At 42.3% G+C, this 21,804-nt stretch overlaps 1 protein-coding gene across 3 annotated transcripts in view; it reads right to left on the bottom strand.

Moving 5' to 3' along the window:
* CD2AP (CD2 associated protein) overlaps positions 1–20,109 on the bottom strand; it is a 77,177-nt gene extending 57,068 nt beyond the window's left edge. Inside the window, exons 1-2 of one of the 3 annotated variants that reach the window (XM_086875647.1) lie at positions 8,314–8,473; positions 7,515–7,596 (exon numbers count right to left, since the gene is read on the bottom strand). Coding sequence is in view for 1 of the 3 variants with exons in the window: in XM_086875646.1 (XP_086731772.1) it covers positions 19,783–19,786 (4 nt within the window). In the remaining 2 variants the exon portion in view is untranslated. Of the gene's footprint in view, positions 1–7,514; positions 7,597–8,313; positions 8,474–19,782 lie in introns of those variants that run through there. The other 2 variants (XM_086875646.1, XM_086875648.1) reach the window with 2 other exon arrangements.
* Between the last annotated feature and the right edge of the window lie 1,695 nt (positions 20,110–21,804).

Raw genomic sequence — 21,804 nt, 5'->3', positions numbered from 1 at the left:
GATAGCAGAGGAACAGCAAGGAGCTACACATCCCATGTATTGCTACTATGTAGTCCTCAAGAAGAACACTTAGAAGTTTTGCTTTTCAGCATTAGCAAGTAGCACTAGTTGAATTATCCAGGTGATGGGCAAGAAACCTCCATACTGCCTAAACAGTCCAGATTAAATAAATCTCTGAAACATCCTGAAGTATAATATTTACCCAAGTAAAAGCAGAGTCCAGCAATGACAGAAAATGTTTTTAAGGAATCACAACTCCTTACAATAACACTAACAAGAAATTACATTAGTTTACTGATTATACTTCTTAATGCTTGTACTCATTCTGAATACTTCAGGTTCTCACTTAAAAGCTTTTCTCAAGAACAGATACACTGCAATCAGTCAGGAGGTGGATTTGTAATGTAAGCTGGTCTAAATTTTTTTAGAAAACCTCTCAACTGGTAGAAGGCGCATCAGAACTCCTCAGCAACACAAGCTGTCAAAACCACCTATCTCCCTTCTGCTTTTTTTTTACACTGCTTTTGCCATTTCAAACCCCACTCAGATGAATTATCTGTAGCTTAAAGTCCTTAATGATCAAGTCTCAAATGAAAAGCAATCTTAGGCTTAAGCAGGAACACTGTGAGGTTTACTGTGCTTTTCTAGCACATCCAGAAACACCAAAGTTCACCTGAGAGGGGGAGACAATTTCCTCCTGAGTTTTCACAGTATCTGCATACAAGGAAAGGCTGAAAAAGCTGGAAAAAGGCTCAGAGATATCTCATCAATCAGGGCGTGGAAAAGACCAAGCAGTGCCCGATGAAAACACAAGATGCAGTGGGACAAAATGAAACCAAACAAATGCCACTTAAACATATATAAACACACTGTCTCATCCAGCCATGATAGCTTTCCAACATACTTAGGGAACCTTCCAGATGGTGTTTCTTGAGGGTTCTGACCCATTTTCAGGGGCAACTGACTGATTAAAATCAACAGAAAAAAAAAAAATTGTTGACAGGACATCTCTGGAAGAAAAATGACTCTGGGGGAAGGGTCTGCTCAGCTCTTGCTTTTTAGTAAGACAACAACCTCACTAACAAAACAAGAATGAAACAATTAGGTTGGACGTTAGGAAGAAATTCTTCACAAAATGGTGAAAAGAGTGATCAGATACTGGAATGGACAGCCCAGGGACATGTTTAAGGGAAGACTGGATATGGCACTTAATGCCATAGTCTGGTGGACATGATGGTGGTCACAGGCTGGATTTGATGATCTCAGAGCTCTTTTCCAGCCTGACTGATTCTGTGATAAAACAGACAGAGCGCATCAATGCCAGTCAGCAGCTACAGGCTACATTATTCCCCATAGCACAGACAAACTGTCCTACCTAGCACCTCTTTGACAAAACAGCTCCCACTGTCAGCCAAGGCAGCAACACTGCCTGCACCACGCATTCAGTCACTGCTGGCATAGCTGGACTCCCCACTTCTGAAAACCTTCCACAACCAGCTCTTCTGCCAATCACATCCCAGTGCCAAGGAAGAGGCCAAGTCTCCCAACAAGCATGGGGCCACATTATACCCATCTTCTCTCATTGTAAACAAAGGATGCCTTCAGCTACTCATAGTCTTTCTGAAGTTGCCTATTAGAGGTAACTAAGGCCCTCTGGTAGCACTAAAGCAGAAATCAAAACATAAATTAAAAAAAGAGTGGAAAATATATCAAAATTATAGCACACCTGTATCTTCAATAGAAAGAGACACTCATCCAGCAAAGAGCACAATTTCACATTCTTAGTACTTTGTTTAGAGTACTACAATACTGTCAGAACCCAGTGACCTTTCTGCAGTAGCCAAAAAAAGACACAAACCAGATTTAAAATAAATCCCATGAAAAACACACTTTAATAGCTTATACATTTTTTTTAAAGAGGGGAGAGGGATTCATCAGATACCTGAAATCCTTGCATATACTGGGAAGCCTTGCTGAAACTTGCTGCAGGCCTGGAAGGACAGAGTCCAACAGGAAGAAGCAAGAATTGCTGCAGTTCTCCACAAAGGTCTCTTCAGGCAGGTTTCAGGCCAGTTCAAAGTCATTTACTAGAACAACAACCCTGGAAAGTTGTGTGACCTCCAGAAGTACCTTGCCAGCAGAACTGCAGTTACATTAGAAACTGAGCTTTTGCTTTTCCAACTTATGACAATAGATGCTAGATGCCTAAAACAAACTTCATTAGTACTGTTATTTCCACTTGTACATTAATCATGTAAAACCTTCAAAGTTTAGTCTCCTATAAAACAAAGCCTATCAATTTTGTTATTATGTATGAATAGAATTACAAAGCTATTTCATTTTATAGCAGACCAAGTTTCCACTAGAGACAAAAGACCAGAGGACACAATCTTACCCTTTTAACTACCATACTTTTCTTCACAACTATTTCAAAATCAGGTGCTGAACTTAATGATCCTTACAACTGCATTCCCACAAAAATGTTTCTACCATTTATGAGCTATAGGAATTCCAGCTGGTTTAAAACTAATATATGTTCAGCCACTTAAGACAGATCTTAACACTGAAAAAGTAGCTTCAGTACTGAACAATGAAAACACCTTTGTAAGTGTTAAACATAAGTAATGGTTATAAGGATGTTTTCTTTCCACTACAATACCATATAATTTCCTGTCACCCTGATCTGAGTCACTGATGACAACCCAGATGCTTAAACAGAAAGGCCTGACAGACTTCCCACTGCTCTTAATAATCTAGTTCTTGCTCCCAAAACTGTGAGTTTTGTCTAGAAAGCTCTCCTGTAAAGACACATACACAAGGTGCGCACCAGGGTTTGAGAAGCAAAGACAAATCCCTCCTGGCTAGGAGCTCCCACTGCTCTGCAGCCAGGCTTCCTCCAGGCTCTGCACCTGTTTCACACTCCTGTTTACAAATTACCATAATAACCAGTTCCCCAAAGATCCAAGTATTCCTTTGGGGAACACATGTAGGTTTGCTCTTCCTCAGTCTGAATAGGGGAGCATCTTGCATTTCCCACTATCAGGGAAACCACTCTGAGCACTGGTCTTGTGCAAAAGTCCCTCCCCTCCTTTCACACCCCAATAACCATCCAACTGAGAAGCAGATGAGGGACTGAACCTTGAACAGATGGAAATATTCAGTATTTCTTACTTCCTTCTTATGGTGCCCAATAAAGCTACATCAACAGAGAGTAGGAAACCCACAAAGTTGTATTTCCAAGACATCTTAACTCGAGGACGTTGTGATTCCATGCTTTCTTCTGAGTGCATTCACCAGTCCTTTCCCCCTGCTCTCTGCTTAAATTAGTAGTTATTTAAAATACAAGTGAATCAGGTAAAGAAAACAGCCCAAGAGAAAGCTTGTAGTGACAACTTTCTGCAAGTTTATTTCCTTAAGATGTCTCACTGCAGGATCAGACAAGGACTGCTTCAAACCCACTTTAGGTCAACATCTACATCCCTGTTACAGCCCAGATCACACTGCTCAGTGAAGCTCCCAACCACCCTCATTTGTGGCATTCAGTTCAGTGTGGAACAGTCTCACAAAGTAATCTGGAATCTTCACTGAAACTAAACGCAAGAAAGCACTTAATACACATTAATCTTTAACAGGCATTATGCCCATAGGACAAGACTAAAACTACAATGATATAAAAATGTCGAAAACTTGAAACCTGAATATGGTCTCTCACACAAGAAATTTCCCCCTACAGATCCATTCAGCGTGCCCCTCACCACTTGCTGCTTTGCTCAAAGCCAATATCTGCCATGAAACCACATCCCAACACAACACATTTTTGATACAAGTCCTGTCAACTCTCATGGTAAGGATGCAGTTCCATGCTATTAAGAAACTGAACAAGTGTAATTAGCTAATGGAGACCATGCAGTACACACATATTTAACAGTACAGTCACTAATTTTGAGCCACACCACACAAAAGAGCAGACATTTCACTGAGCTGAGCCATGCAGAGCCATCACGTTCACATTTCACGTGGAGGACTTGTAAACAGTTGCATCACAAGGGCTACTGCAAGCACTGAACATCACCAATGAGATGTTTTACCTTCACAGCAGCTCAGAAGGTCAGGTGCCTTCTGAAGGCCCCTGGAGTGGCAGTGACACATGGCAGAGCCATTTCTACCTGTGCCTCCTCCCAAGGGAACCACACCAGTCATGCCAGCTCCAGTCCAGCCAAACAGCTCTGTACCACAGCACTCACACCTCCTCCCGCTCCTGAAGCTTTGATCCTGTGTGCCAGCCAAGCAAACTCTGCTGCCACAAGGAAGGGATGTTGCAGAGGAGGTTCTCTACAGTTTAAGATAATGCTGACTTCATTTATTCAAATATTTACTTATGGTCTTATTTAAAGCAAAACGCCCAAAGCCATGAGAATTCTTTCATTAGTTTATAATAATACAACATAATGCCAATGAAATAGAAAGATTTTCATGCCATTCTATATACATTTTCTTTTAAGCATACACAATTACTTCCCAATTTGCTGTAAACTGATTATTCCAGTCATGGATTATTTCAAAGACAGAGAATCTAAATCTGTACAATTTATTAGTTCATGTTGCTGGGCAAACAAACAATCCTTTCAAGCACTGAAGATGCCTCCAATACATATAAACACAGTGTTGGACCCAAGCTGGTTCTACATAAAATGAGCTCAGCTATGAGCACCCAGTTCTCTGGAAGCACCACAAGCACCCTGCTGTCACCCACTGGTGACTCAGTTTGGATGATAACAGTATTTGCTCTGTTTAAAGCAACTTCATGTCGAAGTGAGTATGAGCTTTCACTCCATTCAACACACCCCATCTCAGAAGCCTCAGCAAGTTCAAAGCAGCATTAGATGAGTGAGGGCAATCAGACACTCTTGCAGTCAGGCTAAATTCCCAATAAGCCCCTTTCCACTTCCTTAGCACATGGGCTGACCAGTCAGAGCACCATCCCCCATCTGAGCCAACATCAAATTAATCACAGAACAGGCTGAGTTGGAAGGGACCCACAAAGATCGTTGTGTCCAACTTCTGGCCCTGCACAGGACCATCCCCCAGAGTCACACCCTGTACCTGAGAGCATAATCCAAACACTCCTTGAACTCTGTCAGGCTGCTACTGTGACCACTTCCCTGGGGAGCCTGGAACAGGCTCCCCAGGGAATTATCCAACCTTAACCTCCTCTGACACTACTTCAGGCCATTCTGGTCTCCACAGCAGAGATCCATGTCAGCCCTCCCTCTTCACCTCATGAGGAAGCTGTAGGCCATAATGAGGTCTCCCTTCAGTCTCTTCTTTCTCCAGGCTGAACAAGCCAAATGACCTCATATGGATTTCCTCCCCAGAGCCTTCACCATCTTGGTTACCCTCATTTGGATCCTCTTCAATAGTTCAGTATCTTTTTTCCACTGTTTATCCACAATTGCAGAATATTGAAGGTAAGGCCACCTCAGCATAGAGCAGAGAAGGACAATCCCCTCCCTGGTCTGCCTGGCGATGCTGTGCCCGATACACCCCAGGACAAAGTGCTGTGCCTGGGCAACTCGGTCTTTCAGCTGCAGCTCCCATTCCTCTATCAGATGCTAAAAAAATTCAGGAATTTAAATATTAGAGTCTTCTCAATCAAAAAATCATTGCTCTGTTATCAAGAAAATATATCATTCTTCTGGAATAATTTAACTATCCCAAGTCACTACCAAAAGGCCACTGGATATGTGATGGTTTAAAGGACCTGTTAAATACTCCCTAAGTACTCTCCAGTGCTTACACTGAGGATACTTTAAACTGCTATAAAGATAGTTTTTAGGAAAAAAAAGACTGAAGTCAGAATAAACACCCACCACGGAGAAAACCAACAACAAGCAAACCAACAAATGGCAACAAAGCAACTTTGAAACTCTCACAATATCCAATATCTCACATAAGCCTTTACTTCCACACACTAGAGCAACAACAGCCCAGCTACTGTCAGCTTCCCACATTGATTAAGTACTATGAGCTTAAAGGGGAAAAAACTACATTGCAAGAGGGGAAGGAACAAGATGGTACAAAGGCATTTCTGTTATTTTCCTGAAGTATGGGGTCTGACCACATTTTCTACTTTCTAATGATAATAGGTACCTTATTGCGTCCTTTCTGTATCTACTTTTTTCCAAGGTCTGTAGTGACAGGACTGGGGGCACTGGTTCTAAACTGACAGAAGAAATTTAGATTAGACTTCAGGAAGGAGCTCCTGCTGCTGCAGATAGTTAGACAGCACCTGGAGATGGCTGGGGATTGTACTGTCTGAGAGTTCGTGATTCAGATGTCAGTGGCATAGCAGTAAGAAGATATTTTTGAAAGGAGTGTTTAGTAGCTGAAACTAATTTCAGTTTGGCCAACTTCTGCAGAATTTCCTGTCAGCTGTAAAAGTAAAATCACAAGTGTAAGTAAGAAACTTCCATGAGTGATATGAGAGATCTTGTGGATTATAAGAAATCTGTGAAAGGTACAGGATGTCTCTGAAAAAAGAACACGCTAATGACAGGGATTAGTTCATTTATTTGTATGGTCTATAAAGAAAAAATATCATAAAAGATATTTGTGCCTGAATCACAGGACAGCTTGGGTTGCAAGGGACCTTTAAAGATCATTAATGGGCAGGGACACTTCCCCCAGACCTAGCTGCTCCAAGTCCCATCAGCCTGGCCTTGAACACTTCCAGGGATGACACATCTGCAGCTTCTCTGAGCAGCCTGGGTCAGTGTCTCAAGTCTGTGACAAGGCAACTTAACTAAAGTTTCTTTTTCCTTTTCTTTCTGTCTGCCTTGCAGTATCTGCTATTTTTCCTTACTTCTTTTGTAACTTGCTGTGTGCTGCATCACCCAGTTCTGGCACAAATATTTTCTACTTAAAGCAACAATTCCTCTACATCCATAGCTTGTCTAAAAAAAAAAAAAAAAAGGATAATAAAAACAAAAATAGCAGTCTACCCTTGAGACTGTCTGAAGCCAGGAGATTTGGTTCTGTCAGCACAGAACTCGTCCATCTGGAAGCCGCCCTAGATCCGCCTGGCATTTTTAAATTGGGTAAGGCAATGGTGCATTCTCCAAGATATGACTCACCACGCATTTTTAATAAAAACTTTGTGTTGAATTTTACAGCCCAGTAAGAATGCCTGAAATAATTAGTGAAACAAACAATTGAAAACAGTTAAAAATGTAGGCTTTTCCTCCTAAATTATTTCAATTAATGAGAAACTTACTGCATTCTAACAGCAACCACCTCAAACGTCACTTTCTTGTGCTGGCTTGGGTGCAATTAGCAAGAGACTTTGAGAAGGAAACTAAACAGTATAGCAGAAACCCTGCCCTGAAAGACACAAACCACTTATGCCTCATTTTCCTACTCCAGGCTCCTGTAATTTTCTGAAGTGCATTATAGCGCTTAATACTGTATAACTTAAAACATAGCTGAAAATTGAATGTTTGTCAGTTTTCACTTACCTGAAGCAAATTGTCTTCACACATCCCCTCATAATTTTACAACTGTATTCTGTAGATGACAGGCTGCCATGTAGATGGTAGGCTTCCAACCAGATGGAAAGAAAAATGTTTTAAGAATACTTCACTCTAGATTTATCAACTCTAGAAGTACCCCATCATGTTTCCTCCAATATTATCAGAAATACTTCCCTTAAACTCAGTCATAAATTTAATAAATGTTACAATTGTGGATTTAATTTACCCCTTCACTTCCATAAGCAGAATTGCTGGGCTCTTCCATTTACAGCACAAGACATTAAACAGGAAGTATTAGAATAAAACCTCAACCACCTCCAGCTATTTAATACCTTGTAAGGATAGAGGAGGTCAAAACGTTTCACCTGGGAAGTGACATGAAGCAGAAAGTGATGGTTTGTGCTACGTGCTATTTCACTCAGTCTGAGCAGAGCTGAGAGCAAGAAAGCAGCCTGGAAATGAGAGGTGACACCCGCAGGAAAGGCAGCAAATGTCTCCACAAGCAGAAGTGAAAAAATGCTACTAATTCACAATGCAGAGAAAACCAGAGATCTTTGAGGTCACAGGGGAATGTATTTTAAAAAAAAAACACCACATTTTCTAACGCCATGACTCAGACATTGTTCCATATATAGATTTATGCCTCTTCCTCTGTTCCTTCCCTTAAGTTAATTTTATAACATCTATTTGGCAAAACATTCAAGGTGAGTCACAAAACACCGAATTACAAATTCTGCTAAAACAATGCCATGCCAAAAAGCACTGAAGAACAAAAGAATCATACCTCATTTATGTTTTGTTCAAACCCAAAGCACAAAATTAAGCAGTGAAAGTACCGCGAGGTCAACACCGTATTTATAGGTGCTCGCTTAAAGCCTTTACTAGATAATTAGCTCACAAAAGTTAGCTTGAAGCTCTGTTGCTTATCTAAGAACTCTTTTTACAAAGTCATTCCCTTGAAAAATAAAAAATTCTATTTGAAGTTTCCTTTCTTCTATCAGGACTCCATACTACTACAAAACTTCAGCTCCTCCTCCTCCAGATTTTTCTTCCAGGATTCTCCTAGCCAAAAAGGACATAATGATCATAGCCCCAGGTTATGAATTCAAGAGTTATGAAAACAGGAAAATTTCTGAAAGCCTCTCGGGTTTAAATGAAAACTCCTTTTACAGGCCAAAGAAATGCAGAAATGCTTTGATAGACAGCCTACAATTTGGCACATCTCTAATTCTGAATGACAATTAGTACTTGTGCAAACATGGCAAGAATCTGGCTTTGAAATAAATTTACAGGAACTTATAAGCATTATTTGGAGCATGCACAACGTGTTCCCTTCATCTGTAAAAACAGACATGATGCAAGAGTCTGAATGGTCCCAGATTGAAATCTTGCAAAAACCACAAAATATGCTTAGAATTACAACAGGAACAAGTGTTTGTATCTGACTGCATGCTGTCAGGTCATACTAATTGTGACATAAAGTTCATTTACATTTTAGTGTGGACATTTTAGTCAAGACAAACTGAACCTCTGAGGGAAAAGCACAGAAAGAAATCCTTACGGATTCTTACAAAAGCCAGTCAAAACAGCAAACACTCAAGGGCACCCTACAATCTCAATCAGACAGTTTTAAAGGAGGAAAAACTGTTTCATTTGGTCAATCATGTTCTAAAAGTTCAGAGATCAAGTCCTTTAAATATCTATTTTTACAAGTATTTAGAAGGATTGAAGCAATTCTTATTAAGATCATTATTTCCATCTGCATGGTTTGCAACACTTCCATTCACAGGAAAATGGCATTTCAAAGGACTCCAGAGTTTATTTATTCCAAACTGGTCAGAGCAAGATTAATTTCAAAGTCAAATCAGGTTGTTCAAGGCTTTGGCCAGCTAAATGTTAGAAGTCTTGGAAGACATAAAACAACCACCCCAAGCACCTTTTTTGATGCTGTATCCTCATAATAATTTTTCCACATTATATTCAGTAGGAATTACCACTGTCCTAACCTTCAGGCATTGGTTCACAATTTTTCACTGTGACTCCAAGGAGAGTAGGTTGTTCTCTCCAGGCTACACCTACTTCTTGCACACCATACGCACCACTCCCAACCACCAACTCTCCAGTTCAGCGGCACTCCCACTGCATTTGAGGGGAGAGAGGAGCAAAACTGGACACAGTATTTTAGAGACAGTCCTGTGCCTGTCTCTATTTTAGAGACTGTCCTGTGCCAGGGAGTAGGGAACAACCACTTACCATGACCTGCTGGCTACTATCCTGCTCGTGCCCCCTGGCAGACAGTAAGGTAGTCCATTACTACTGCAGCACATCAATCATCCCCCACCACATTAACTGTGGAGTTTTTTTGTAGGTACTGGTCATAATCTTGACCATTTGAAGAAATCAGCAATATGCGAGCATCCCTACCTGCCTGTCCTCCTGCTTCACTCCAAATAATTCTTCACCTGTACACCCATTTGGCTGAAACACACCAGAAGGGCAGTACCTCTAAAATAAGAGCTGTATATTTTTTATTTTTAGGGTTTTTTGCAGAGCCAGCACTGAAGCACTCAAATCCCAGCCCTTCCCAAGGAAAACACTTCAGGACTGCCCCAACATTTGCCCTTTTAACCTGATGGCTGGCTGATCACCAAATATGCAGCTTGGAAGCAGCTACAGCATGTGCTGGTCTTGCAGAGCTAATTGATAATGGCACCATGATTGGTATTTGAAGAATTTGAGAAGGGATCAGAAGCCTTACCAGAGCTTATGGAAAGCAGCCTGGGGCAAGGGATAGCAGTTGCTGCCATCAGGAGGCAAAGCACCCAAAGCAAGTTCATAGAAAGCCAACCCTCACCTCAACTGTTCTCAACAGTCACTTGAAGAAGTAGTCCGGATTTCAGAAACACATAGGAAATACTCTTGATTTTTCCCACACATTCAGAGCTACAGCCACATATTCACATTTACAGGCATAATCCTGGGGACCCAGCTATATACACACAAAAAAAAAGTGAAATCAGGAGAGAAGAGCCAGCAATACAACCTTGGCTTTTTCAAACACAGGATTCACCACTTCAGTTGCTGCTCGGAACTGAAAATTCAGGATACAGCAGTGAACAGCAGGATCCAGCAACTCGGTGTTGATGGGAAATCAGTACAGTCTCCTGGCTGCATGGAGATGGCAGGCTGTGTCTTATTCTACTGACAGCACATCTCCTGTTTCATAAACAGCTCTATTTCATCTGCTGTTCATCCAGCCTGAGGCTTTCTGTCTATCTAGCAGGGCAGGTTTTCTCCTACAACCTACATATTAGAAGCTATTTACATTATAATCCATACATGTGCCTTAGAATTCTCTCTCAGTAAGGATGAAGCACTAAGACTGAAAGAGCAAGCTATTCCCACAAAATAAGCATCTAGTAAGGTGATGAGCTCATGAAAACAAGAGGAAGCAATAGTATACACAGTTATGCTTTCACTTGACAACCTCACACTTAATTTATACATATAGCCCTACAGACACCATGATTTAAGAAATGCCTTCAAGCTCTCCTCAAGCTGACAAGGGTATCAACTGAGGTTGTCTGCAATTCCCCTACTTCCTTGCACCACATCCTTATTCAGATACTGGTAGGCTGTAAAAGCAGACCCTGTTAGGCTTCTTATAAAGCCCATGTGTCAGTGTAATGGTTTTTATTATCATCTTCCACTTCACAGACAGTCTCCTTCCCTGTGTTGAAGGATGAGATGTATCTCCAGCAACCTGTGGGTCAGGCAAAGAAGACTTGTGTTTGATTTTAAAAAGCAAAACAGCAGAGTTCACGGTAATTCATCCTTAATTAAAAGGTTACATTCTGCTGTTTGCACTTTTCAAGAAAAACTGCTGCCTCCTTAACAACCATATCCACGACAGCATGCCATAACATTGGGATTAACATGGGATTATCATATTTGCTTTTATCCTCATAGCTTCAAAAGCCTTGCTCACCTCAGCACTTCCACTGCCCCACTTGCAGCACAGCATCTCATTCCACCTGGCTTCAGAACAGCACCAACTCAGCTGAACACAGCAAAAATGTTGTTTGGGACACTGGGGTTTCAAACAAAAAGCCCATGGCGCACCCTGCAGACACTCATGCCGCTTGGAAATCCTGCTAATTTTGTCAGGTCTTGTACCAAAATCTTTTAAGAATATTCTTCACTTAACCTCTTAGGAAAGGGAAACAGGCTCTGCTTTTCAGGAACTGCTTTAGTCGCTTAGAAAGACCAGAGTTTTACAGTGACTCCCAAAAATCTGAGGCTAAAGGGGAGACCCTGCAAGGTCTCTCTCTACTCATTCTCATTTTATTACCTCTTCCCTGTGCTGGTCCCACAGCTGTGTTGCTCCAGGGTGTGTCAGTCTAGTTTGCTGCCAAATCAGCCAGCTGGTTCTCTTCCAGCTGGATTCAACTGTGGCCAGTGTCTTGAACTAGATCATTGGATGGACACATGATCACTAAACCTGCCAAAAGGGGAGATTAAAGAACACACTGATATCTGCATTATCCAGGGATTGACCATACCAAGAAATGATGGATTTCGCATTCTCCTGGCAGTTTGGTCTAGCAATTAATAACTTCCCTGACAGAAACATTTAGATGTTAAAATGAGTGTAAATAGCAATGTGATTTACCTCAAGTTTTAGACAGGCTTATTCTACTTAATGTTGCATTTACTAGTTTATGATAATGCTACATAAGCCAAACTCCATAAAAGCATTTAAGTGATGGGAAGGTTGCAAGTCCAGCCCACCTGCAAAAATCAGGATACAGAAGAACAGATGCATATTTTTACATATTGTGCTCAGTCCTCTTCTCGAGACATACGCATTATTGAGAACAACCAAAACCAACACCTACAGAAATACAAAAGGCATCTCAGTAACAGGTTCTAGCTGCTTAGAAACTATTTTCTCTTTAAAGGGATTATTAAATCAATAAAGAAATTGCAAATTAGAGTTACAGCTTAAAAACAATATTTAATGGCTGGCTTAAAATGGATTGTGAGGGATAAAAATACCCCTTTAAAGATACAGAAGAAGAATGCTGTGAAATAAGTTTAGTGGATCATGAACACTTAGGAAGAACAATTAATACAGACACTCAGAAGAAACTTCTGAAATCTTAGCGCAGATCTAGTGTAAAGTAACTGCAGGTTAAAATGGAAAAGGAAAAATACTCTACATTCCCTGACTCCAGGAATTCAGTCCCATCCACTCTCTTGCCCAGAGCTAAGGATGCAGCCAGTGTGAGGCCATCCAACTTGCTGTTGTGATGGCAAAGCTGGCACGGGGGTTTGTCCCCACCAGCCAGCTCATCAGCTCCCAGCAGGGCTCACAGCCACGGGAGCCAGGGCAAACCAGATACAGGCACTGCACAGCTTGGGCCCCTTCCGGCAGCCACCCGGAGTTATCTCTGAAGCACAGCCTGGAACTGCACCCACCACGTGACTTTGGGACAAGGGAGATTATATGCAAAGCAGCCTTAAAACAAATCTGTTCATAGCTCAAGGTACAAGTTCAGAGTTAAGTAATGAGATTCTCCTTCACTTCATGAAACCATGGTTTTATTTCTTCAAGCAGCAAAGATGGACACTGTTCTCTCTAAGTGCCAAAGATGCATTGAGAAGAAACAACAAGAAACATTCTGACAAGTTTGCTTTTAAATATTTCCTGAAAAATGAAGAAACAGTGCAACTTGGGGAAATAAAGCCACACTAAGAGGAATGAAGATATACTGCTATGTTACCAATTAAGCCACAATTGAACTGAAGAGCCAAAACCAAAGACAATTTCTATAGGGGCCAAGTTGACAACTGCTGAAAGTGTACTGCAGCTGATATCAGCGTCAGTAGCATCCTCATCCTGCTCCTGCAGCCATGAGATCAGTCTCAGTTTTTGAACAGCCAGCCTGGCTGAAAGCTGACTCAGGAAGACAGGGAAGTTTCACATTATTTGGTTTATACAAGCAAGGGAAGAGGACAATGCTTATCAGCCAGAGGTAAGCAAAGGCTCAGACTTAACTTCAGTGCCAGCTTAAAAAGATCAAACTATATCCACAGTCAAAAACATTTGACAATAGCCAACCACTTAGAAATTTTATCAAAGAGGCAGAAACTGATGACATAAGTCTTCTTTAAATAGTAAGGCAAGTTTCCAGGAACTCTAGCAAAACTGCCTTATTTAAAATTAAAGTAAAAAATCATTAATAACTCCCATCCACAAAAATCTATTCACAGTTGCTGCAGAAGCAAAAATACTGAGATTGCAAAGTACTGCTTAATTCCAAAACCATTTACCTGTAAATGACAAAAAGAATCATGTTTACAGAGATTTACTTACTGTTAAGAAACCGTGCAATCTTAAACCATCTAAATAATTTAAAGCAACACTTTGTCTAGTGAAAATGTTATTATTCATTTTGAGTTCTTTAACAATAATGTTAAGTTTAAATTCAATTTGTAATCACAAAGCTCTTCAGCACTAAGTGAAGAGCAGCTACAGCCCTCACCTGTAACACCACAGGTCAGTACTGCACAAACTGCTGAAATTAAAGGAAAATGCTTAATTTTTTTAATTATTCAAAATATTATATTCTAATTTATTCTGCTGAAAGCAATCCTGGCCTAACACAGATTTCACAGAATGTTCTAAGTTGGAAGGGACCCACAAGGATCATTGAGTCCAACTCTTAAATAAATGGCCCATACAGGGACTAAACTCATAACCTTGGTGTTTTCAGCACCAGGCTCTGATGAGCTGAGCCAATCTCAGGGTCATGAGCATATTATAGGCAATAAATACTCCTTTTAAAAAAGTGAACTTTAATATTCTAAATTACCTCATATTATACTCTCTACAGTGAACATCACCCTGAAAGTGGAAAGATTTAACTCATTTGGCAGACAGACACATACCGTGGTTTTTCCTTCAGTCTGATTTAGGACTCTGGCTAGACTTAAATTTTTGTTCAAAAATATCTACAATGTATCATTTCTGAAAAAGAAGTATTTAATACTGATTGTATATGAAGAAAGTCAATTCTACATGGAAGTAATGAAGCAAAACACAATCCCACCCAAAAACTCTTGTTGGCATTATTCAGAGAAAGTAAATAGCAGTGCTGGTGAAATGAAATCTTAAATTTATGCTGGGAAACAGGGAATAATTTAGGGTAAAAGGAAACTTATTAATGTGCCAAGAGTTTGGACCAGAAAAGAGGCAACTGGAAAGGCAGTTTTAGTGTTTCAGTCCTGCTGCCACCAGTGCACCAGGACAGCCGTGGGTGATGCTCAAGCAGGGTTACACTTCCACCACCACTGCATTGGAGAAATCTGTTTCTCACCACCCCACATCCAAGGCAAGGGACAGCAAAGGCTCAGGCAGCACCTCCACCAAACACTGGGCACATTTTAGATCATTAGTATATTCGCAATTCAGAGCAGAAATAAAAAGCAACATTATGGAAATTACAAGTGTCAGGAAAGAAAAAGCTGAATGGAATTTAGCTGCCCTACAAAATTCAGGATGCCAGTTTAAAAAAAGACAAAAAATACCAACTTTAAAAGGAGCAGAAGAAAAAAGTTAAACACCTGCCAAGGACTAGAGACACATTTTAAGTGCCCAGGTAGCAAATACAGCTGCTAGAAATTGCTACACCCCAGACCCACTAACAACAAATTTCACCTGATTGATCCACCAATTCTGTCAAGACGATTTTAGTCACCTTAAGTATTTTCATTGCTGCTCTTTCCTAACAAATTATTTTTATCAAGCCAGGTTAAGGAACTACCAGACCAGCAGTCATATGTAACAGCATCTCCAGGGAAGCACAATGAACGGGAAGAGCAGAGCTGTGACAGCCAGAGTGGGACAGCGCAGGCAGCGGCCTCACTTAGCCCCACACAGCACAGCGTGCCCAACCACACACTTCCTGTGTTTACGCAATAAAAACCCACTCAGGGAAAAAAAACAAGCACAAGCAGATAATGGAGAAAGCCAGTGAAGGTGAGGATAATTCAAGGGCAAGGTCCTACCTAGCTGAAATTAAAGCTCTTAAGAACTGCTAGAAAAAAGAACCTGCAAGAAGAAACCAAGACAGCAAATATAACTGCACCCCTACATGAAGTTAACTCTTAAAGGACATGAAAAATTCTTTTCAACAAGATGAAAACACAATCAATACTAAAATAACTGTCCAGTAAAGGTGACCAGCACCTGGAATGATGGGCACATGACAAAATTAGATGTAGAGACTCTCAGTATGAAGCCACCAAATAATCACCCACCATTTCTCAAAAATACAAAGGAGTCTGGCAGAACAAGGAGCAGTTTCGGGGCAAAAAAAACTCACACTGAAAGGATGTATTTCCCCCATGCATTCCTATATATGTTAAACAAGGACTCCCACTGTCACAGACAGTGGTGGTTGGCAAAAACCACAGGGGTTTTTTGAGCCCCTTAGGGAGGGACAACCACGGACTTGAACTGTCTATAAAAAGTGATCTGGTGAAACCACAAACACCTCTGAGAAAGTTCATAAATCACTAACTGCCAGACCAGGGGTTTTTATTAAAAGAAAAAGAAAAAAAAAAAAAGAAAATAAAAAAGAAAGGAACTTTCCACAACAAACCTGCTTCACCTATCCTTTTCCTCCCTACCTGTCTCCACAGTCAGGACTCTCAGAATAGCAGTTCTTAACTTCTTGGGGGGAAAAAAACCCCAAAAAACAAGAAAGGCAGCAGCTGAGCTGACAGAATCTCTAGCACCTTTTGATACCATTTCTACTCTGTCTTGACCCAAAGTCAGGGTCTTACTTTAATTTGGTTTCCCAGTAGCTTAGGCAAGTAACTTCCAGTCAATTTTACATCACACTCCCACATGGTTTTGTCTACAATAAAGAAAATGGTAGTGAGAAACCACTTTGCTGATCACCACAAGTACAGTTGGTCAACATCAGGCTCATCAAGTACCTGAGTACAGAAGAGTTTAACAACTTGAACTTCTGATTGTCACTTTACAATACAGTCTGACTGAAACTCAACTGCACATCCCATGTAAAAAATTACATCTTTCTTGGTAAAAATACCAGCAGCAGGACTCTTCATCTATGCTATTCCATTTGTTTGGGGGTGTATGGAGTAAATTTTTGGTTTTTGGTGGGGGAATTTTTCTGTAAGGGTTTTTTATTTGTTTTTGAAGAACAAATCCTGAAGTAATGTTAAAGAGGTTCTTGGAATACTACTGGTGAATACTGAAACTGTCACAGTCTCCATGACAAATGTTAAAAGTATTAAGTCTGCTTACAAAAACCTTCTAGATTGTTTTTGTTGCCACATGAAGTTGGGAAAAGGCATCACACAAGTTTAATGTTCAATGAACTTACTCTGTAGACCAACAATATTTATACTTACTCTGTTGGCAATGAAGAAGTCTATCTGGCTTCTTAAAGCATTCCAAAATTATAAATTTTTCTGAAGATCCCATGCAGAAAATTCAAATATACTAACTATACTAATACATATACTAATATATAACCACAAATCAAAGTCTGCACTATTTTTTTGGAAGCAAAAAGTTGGGGGCATGCATACAGCTAAGAAGAAACTGACAGATGTTCAGTGGATTGCAGTGTTCTACTGTGGCAATTTATCAGCTGCTTCTGGAATATTTCCTCCCTAGTTATAAAGCTATATGACAATTAGCTGGAAGCTAATCTCTCCAAGTTACTATCAACACAAGACAGCAAAAGGCAATTCAATCGAATAAAATCTTTTCTACCTAGAACATCTGAATATATTTTTTCCTTTTAATCTGTTTATCAAGCTGTTTCTAGAGTCATAAACACATGATTAATCTGGTGCAGAAGGCAGAGAATTATAATGATAGGGCTCAAGGATGTCACTGGACATTACCAATAACTTTATATGGTCTTGTGTGTCTCACCTCTGATCACATCCCCCTCCCCATCCTTCAGACACCTCAATGACATATGCTCTTGAAACACGAATTTCCAGCCACCAGAAGAACATGAAAGAACTTGTTTCCAAGACATTCTGTACTTCTGCCCTTCTCTTTTTGGTTCCTTCAGAGTCATACTGGCTGTTCTTACTTCATAAATCTCAAAAATCCTTGAGTTCATCAAAAATACCTCAACACTCCCCTCTAAGCTATCTCTTATATGTAAAATTGCTTCCACAAGATGACATAGAAGACAATCTATTATCAAGAGCCAGCTCTACCATGACGCCAGTAATAAAATAATCAACTAATGTATTCTGAAGGTAAATTGTGAGGCAACTGCTAATTACAGTGAGTACAGAGCAAGCAACAGTTACTTCTTTTTCCACTCTTATTTTTAGTGATGTTCTATTGTACATTCCTTTTGACCACATGAAAGAAATACTTGGAAATCTGAATAAAGGAAAAGACCTTCAGAGAAAATCTGTTTAAAAGGCTCTGGGATTATCATACAATCCTTTCTAGAGCTTGGCCACCATCCTGGCAGGAACTGCTCTGTAACTCCACATACATACAAATTGTTATGGTAACAAATAACCCACACAACAGCAATACTTGACAATGTGTGCACCCACTCAGTTCACTCATATCTAGAACAGTAATAACATTCTCACTATGGTCATCAGAAGAGGATTTCCTTTAGAAGAGGAAACTTAAGGACAAAAATACATAAAACCATGTAATAGAATAATCATATATAATCATAAACTGGACTCAGCCCTTATACAGTATTCCTAACTATACTAATTGAGTATACTAAGGATTTTAATAACCCAAACCTACCATATGTCAATCCTGAAGTATTTGTCATTTCAGCATTACAGCCTGAGTTCAATACATTTAATTAGCACACTAAGCCTTTATGCTTTAGGAACTACCATCACAGGCCATTACAATGACCTGGGCAGACATTTGTCACTTGCAAATGAAACAATGCAGCCTGAAAAGAAATGAAGAGCAAATCTTACCTATTCTGAATAATCACAGAAAGCCTCAAAAAGTGACATGTTTGGTTTCTACCAGAATCAGAATTTAAAACACTAATTTAATTTTATATTTTCATATTTCATTTAAAATTACTTAAAGTCTGCTTTGACTCCATAAGAGAGCTTCCACTGAGATGAACACACAGAAAGCCTATCTTAATAATCAGCAGAACACCAGCCAGGAGGAGTGCTTCTTGCTTCACAACTGCACGTTTGATCTGCAAACCGTGCACTTCTTCATTTTCATGCACAACAGGAAGGCAGAAAAGCTATCCAAAACCCAGGTATCCTTCCACTCCAAAAGCTTTACTCCCGTTCTGACGGACATGTTTGCACACAAGAGCATAAGCACACAGGGCACTGAAGCCGCTGCCACCCGCGCCCCTGCACACACCCTCCAGGAGTACACTGGCGTTACACAGCACAGCAAGGTGGAAACACCAGAGACAGACAAAATGATCCGCGCACCGCTTTCGATTCCAGCGAGGTCCAAAGTCTCTATAAAAGGGAAGTCGCTATAAGCAGAGGGGTCTCAAGAGTGGTGTCCAAGTCACTCGTTCATACTTCCCTATGCCAACGCTTACACTAAAAATTAGATCCATCACAACTTACTATTCCCCGTAGATCCATCACAACTTACTATTCCCCGTGTGAACCTGAACTGGCACATCCTGAACACAGGAACGCTCCCAGTAGTTCTACGCTCCTTCTCTTTAAAATACAGTGAGTGCTTCTCGCCTTGGTGGGGAAATGAGCGAAGACGTAGCTCAAATTGACGTCCAGTGGAAAAAAAATTTACAAAAAAGGCGAAAGGGCTGGATTTAACCAGAAAAAGTTTTATGCTTCACCAAGCCACTCGTCCAAGCAGCACCAGGCATTGCTGTACACCTCGCTCTCCCCACCGAAACCCACGGAACTCCCCGCGCCTCCTCCCAGCCCGGGCCCCTCCGCAGCCCCCGGGACCGGCCGGGCGGGACGGAGCGGCCCTGGCCTCTCCAGGAGGGAGCGCTCACCGAGCACCTGCCGCACTCGCCGGCCCGGCAACTCCTCCACCGGCCCGTGCGTACCGGCACCGCTCCCGCCCCGGGCACCTCGGGGGCTCCCTGGGGCCCACGGGTCCGAGCCTTCCCCTCAAACAAAGGGCGGCGAAGGCGCCCCCGAAGAAGTGGGAAGAGGGAGCTGGTCCCACCGCCCTCCCCGACGCACTCACCCATACTGCGCCCGCCCGCCCAGGCTCGGCGGAGCGTCTCCGGGTCCCGCCGACGCACTCAAACCGGACACTGCGGCTCCATCCGTGGCGCTACAGGCGTGGAAGGGGCGGCTCCAAGCCGCAGGCGGCCCGGAGCAGAGGGGCCGCTCGCCCGTCGCGTCCCGCCGCTCCTGCTGCCGCCTCAGACGAACTCGGGCACCGGCGGCTCCGCCCCGCCCACGGCGGGGGGCGCCAAGTCCCGCGAGAGCCGCGCGCCGCCCCCGCCCCCAAGCCGTTGCCAGGCTGTGGTGACGTCACTAACACGGACCCGCCCCCCTGACCCGCCCCTCAGGGCAGGGACCGCCCCGGTACCGCCCTCTGGCCACACCCTCAGCATCCCCCTCAGCGCTCCTCTCTTCACCGTCCTCATCAAACCCCCTCCTCATAACCCCCTCACAGCTCCCTCATCACTCTCCAGTCAGCCTCCTCACAGCTCTCTCATAACTCACTCACCACCGCTCACAGCCCCTTCATCCACCTCCTCATCACTCCCCTCATCTCCCCCTTCATATCACTCACAGCCTCCTTCATGCAATCACAGAATAGGTCAAGCCCGGAAGGGACCACAGTGGTTCCACCTTCTTGCTCAAGCAGAATTACCCAGAGCACAGGGCATGGGATTGTGTCCACAGTTCTGGAATATCTCCAGTGAGGGAGACTCCACACTCTGGGTGGGCAGTCTGTTCAGTGCTTGGTCACTGCACAGGGAAGAAGTTCTGCCTCCTGTTCAGGTGGAACTTGTTGGGATCAATCCCTGCCCATTCCTCTGGTGACATTGCTGGGTCCCCATGGAGCAGAGCCTGGTCCCTGCTCTGAGCCCTCCCTGCTCACAGGGACATCCAGGGATGAGGACCCCTCTCAGTTGTCTCTTCTTGAAGTTGAACAGCCCCAGCCTCTTCAGTCTTTCCTTGTAAGAGAGATGTTCCACTCCATCATCTCCATACTCTCCACTGGATTCACTTCAAGAGCTCCATGTCTCTCACAGAGCCCAGAACAGGACACAGCACCCCAGATATGCCTCAGCAGGGCTGAGTAGAGGTGCAGGATCAGCTCCCTGAGGTGCTTCCAATGCTCTTCCTAATGCACACAGGATTCCTTTTGCCTTTTTGGCCTCAAGGCCTCAAAAACAGCACCACCCCCCTCACCACTCCCTTCACTGCTGGGGCCACCCTACATTCCTGCCCCTCTTCCTGGCACAAAGTCCTCCTCTTCCTCTGGGTGTAGAGCACAAATCTTATGAGGAAAAGCTGAGGGGGCTCAGGTTGGAGGGTGACTGCACACTGGAATGGGCAGCTCAGAGACGCCATCCCTGCAGGGATGTTCAGCAAAGACTGGATGTGGCACTTAGTGCCAGGGTCTAGCTGACATGGTGCTGTCTGGTCACAGGTTGCACTGGGTGATCTGAGAGGTCTTTTCCAACCTAACCATCCCCTTGGCCAATGTCATTAACATCATGCATGTGTTTGTGGGCTTGTACACTGCTTTTGAAGAGTTTATAGGGTAGGGGTCTTTTCTGTTGGGTGGGGTTTTACTTCAGATGCATGTTGGAAATTGCTCCAAGCTATAGCGGGCTGCCCCTGTTAAGGTTTTTGTGGGAAACTCAAGAATGAATGAAACAACTACTTAGAACTGAAGCAATTTAAAGAAAAAACCCTGACCCTGAGGCCAAAAGGACAAGTAAACATGGTCTGGTTTTGATGAAAATCAGGGAATATAACACAGCAGGGCTCTCTGAAATGAAAATATTCCCTCTTCCTTGTTGCAGACATCCTTTTATGAGTGGTTCCAAATGAGCTGTTTCAGCCAAGCTCAGGACAAAATTAGCCTGAAAAGAATGTCAAGTATTTCCAGGAGTCAGCTTTTGCTTAGCATCTTTCTCATGGCACAGAAAGGGAAAATGAGTCAGATCATGAGCACTAAAGACAAAACATGAAGTCTGAGTGTATAAACAAGTATATATCACATTTTATTATAGTATTTTAT

Source organism: Cyanistes caeruleus, chromosome 2 (assembly GCF_971803275.1).
Source record: "Cyanistes caeruleus chromosome 2, bCyaCae1.hap1.1, whole genome shotgun sequence".
NCBI classification, from domain to species: Eukaryota; Metazoa; Chordata; class Aves; order Passeriformes; family Paridae; genus Cyanistes; species Cyanistes caeruleus.
This window is presented reverse-complemented; position numbering and strand designations above follow the sequence as displayed.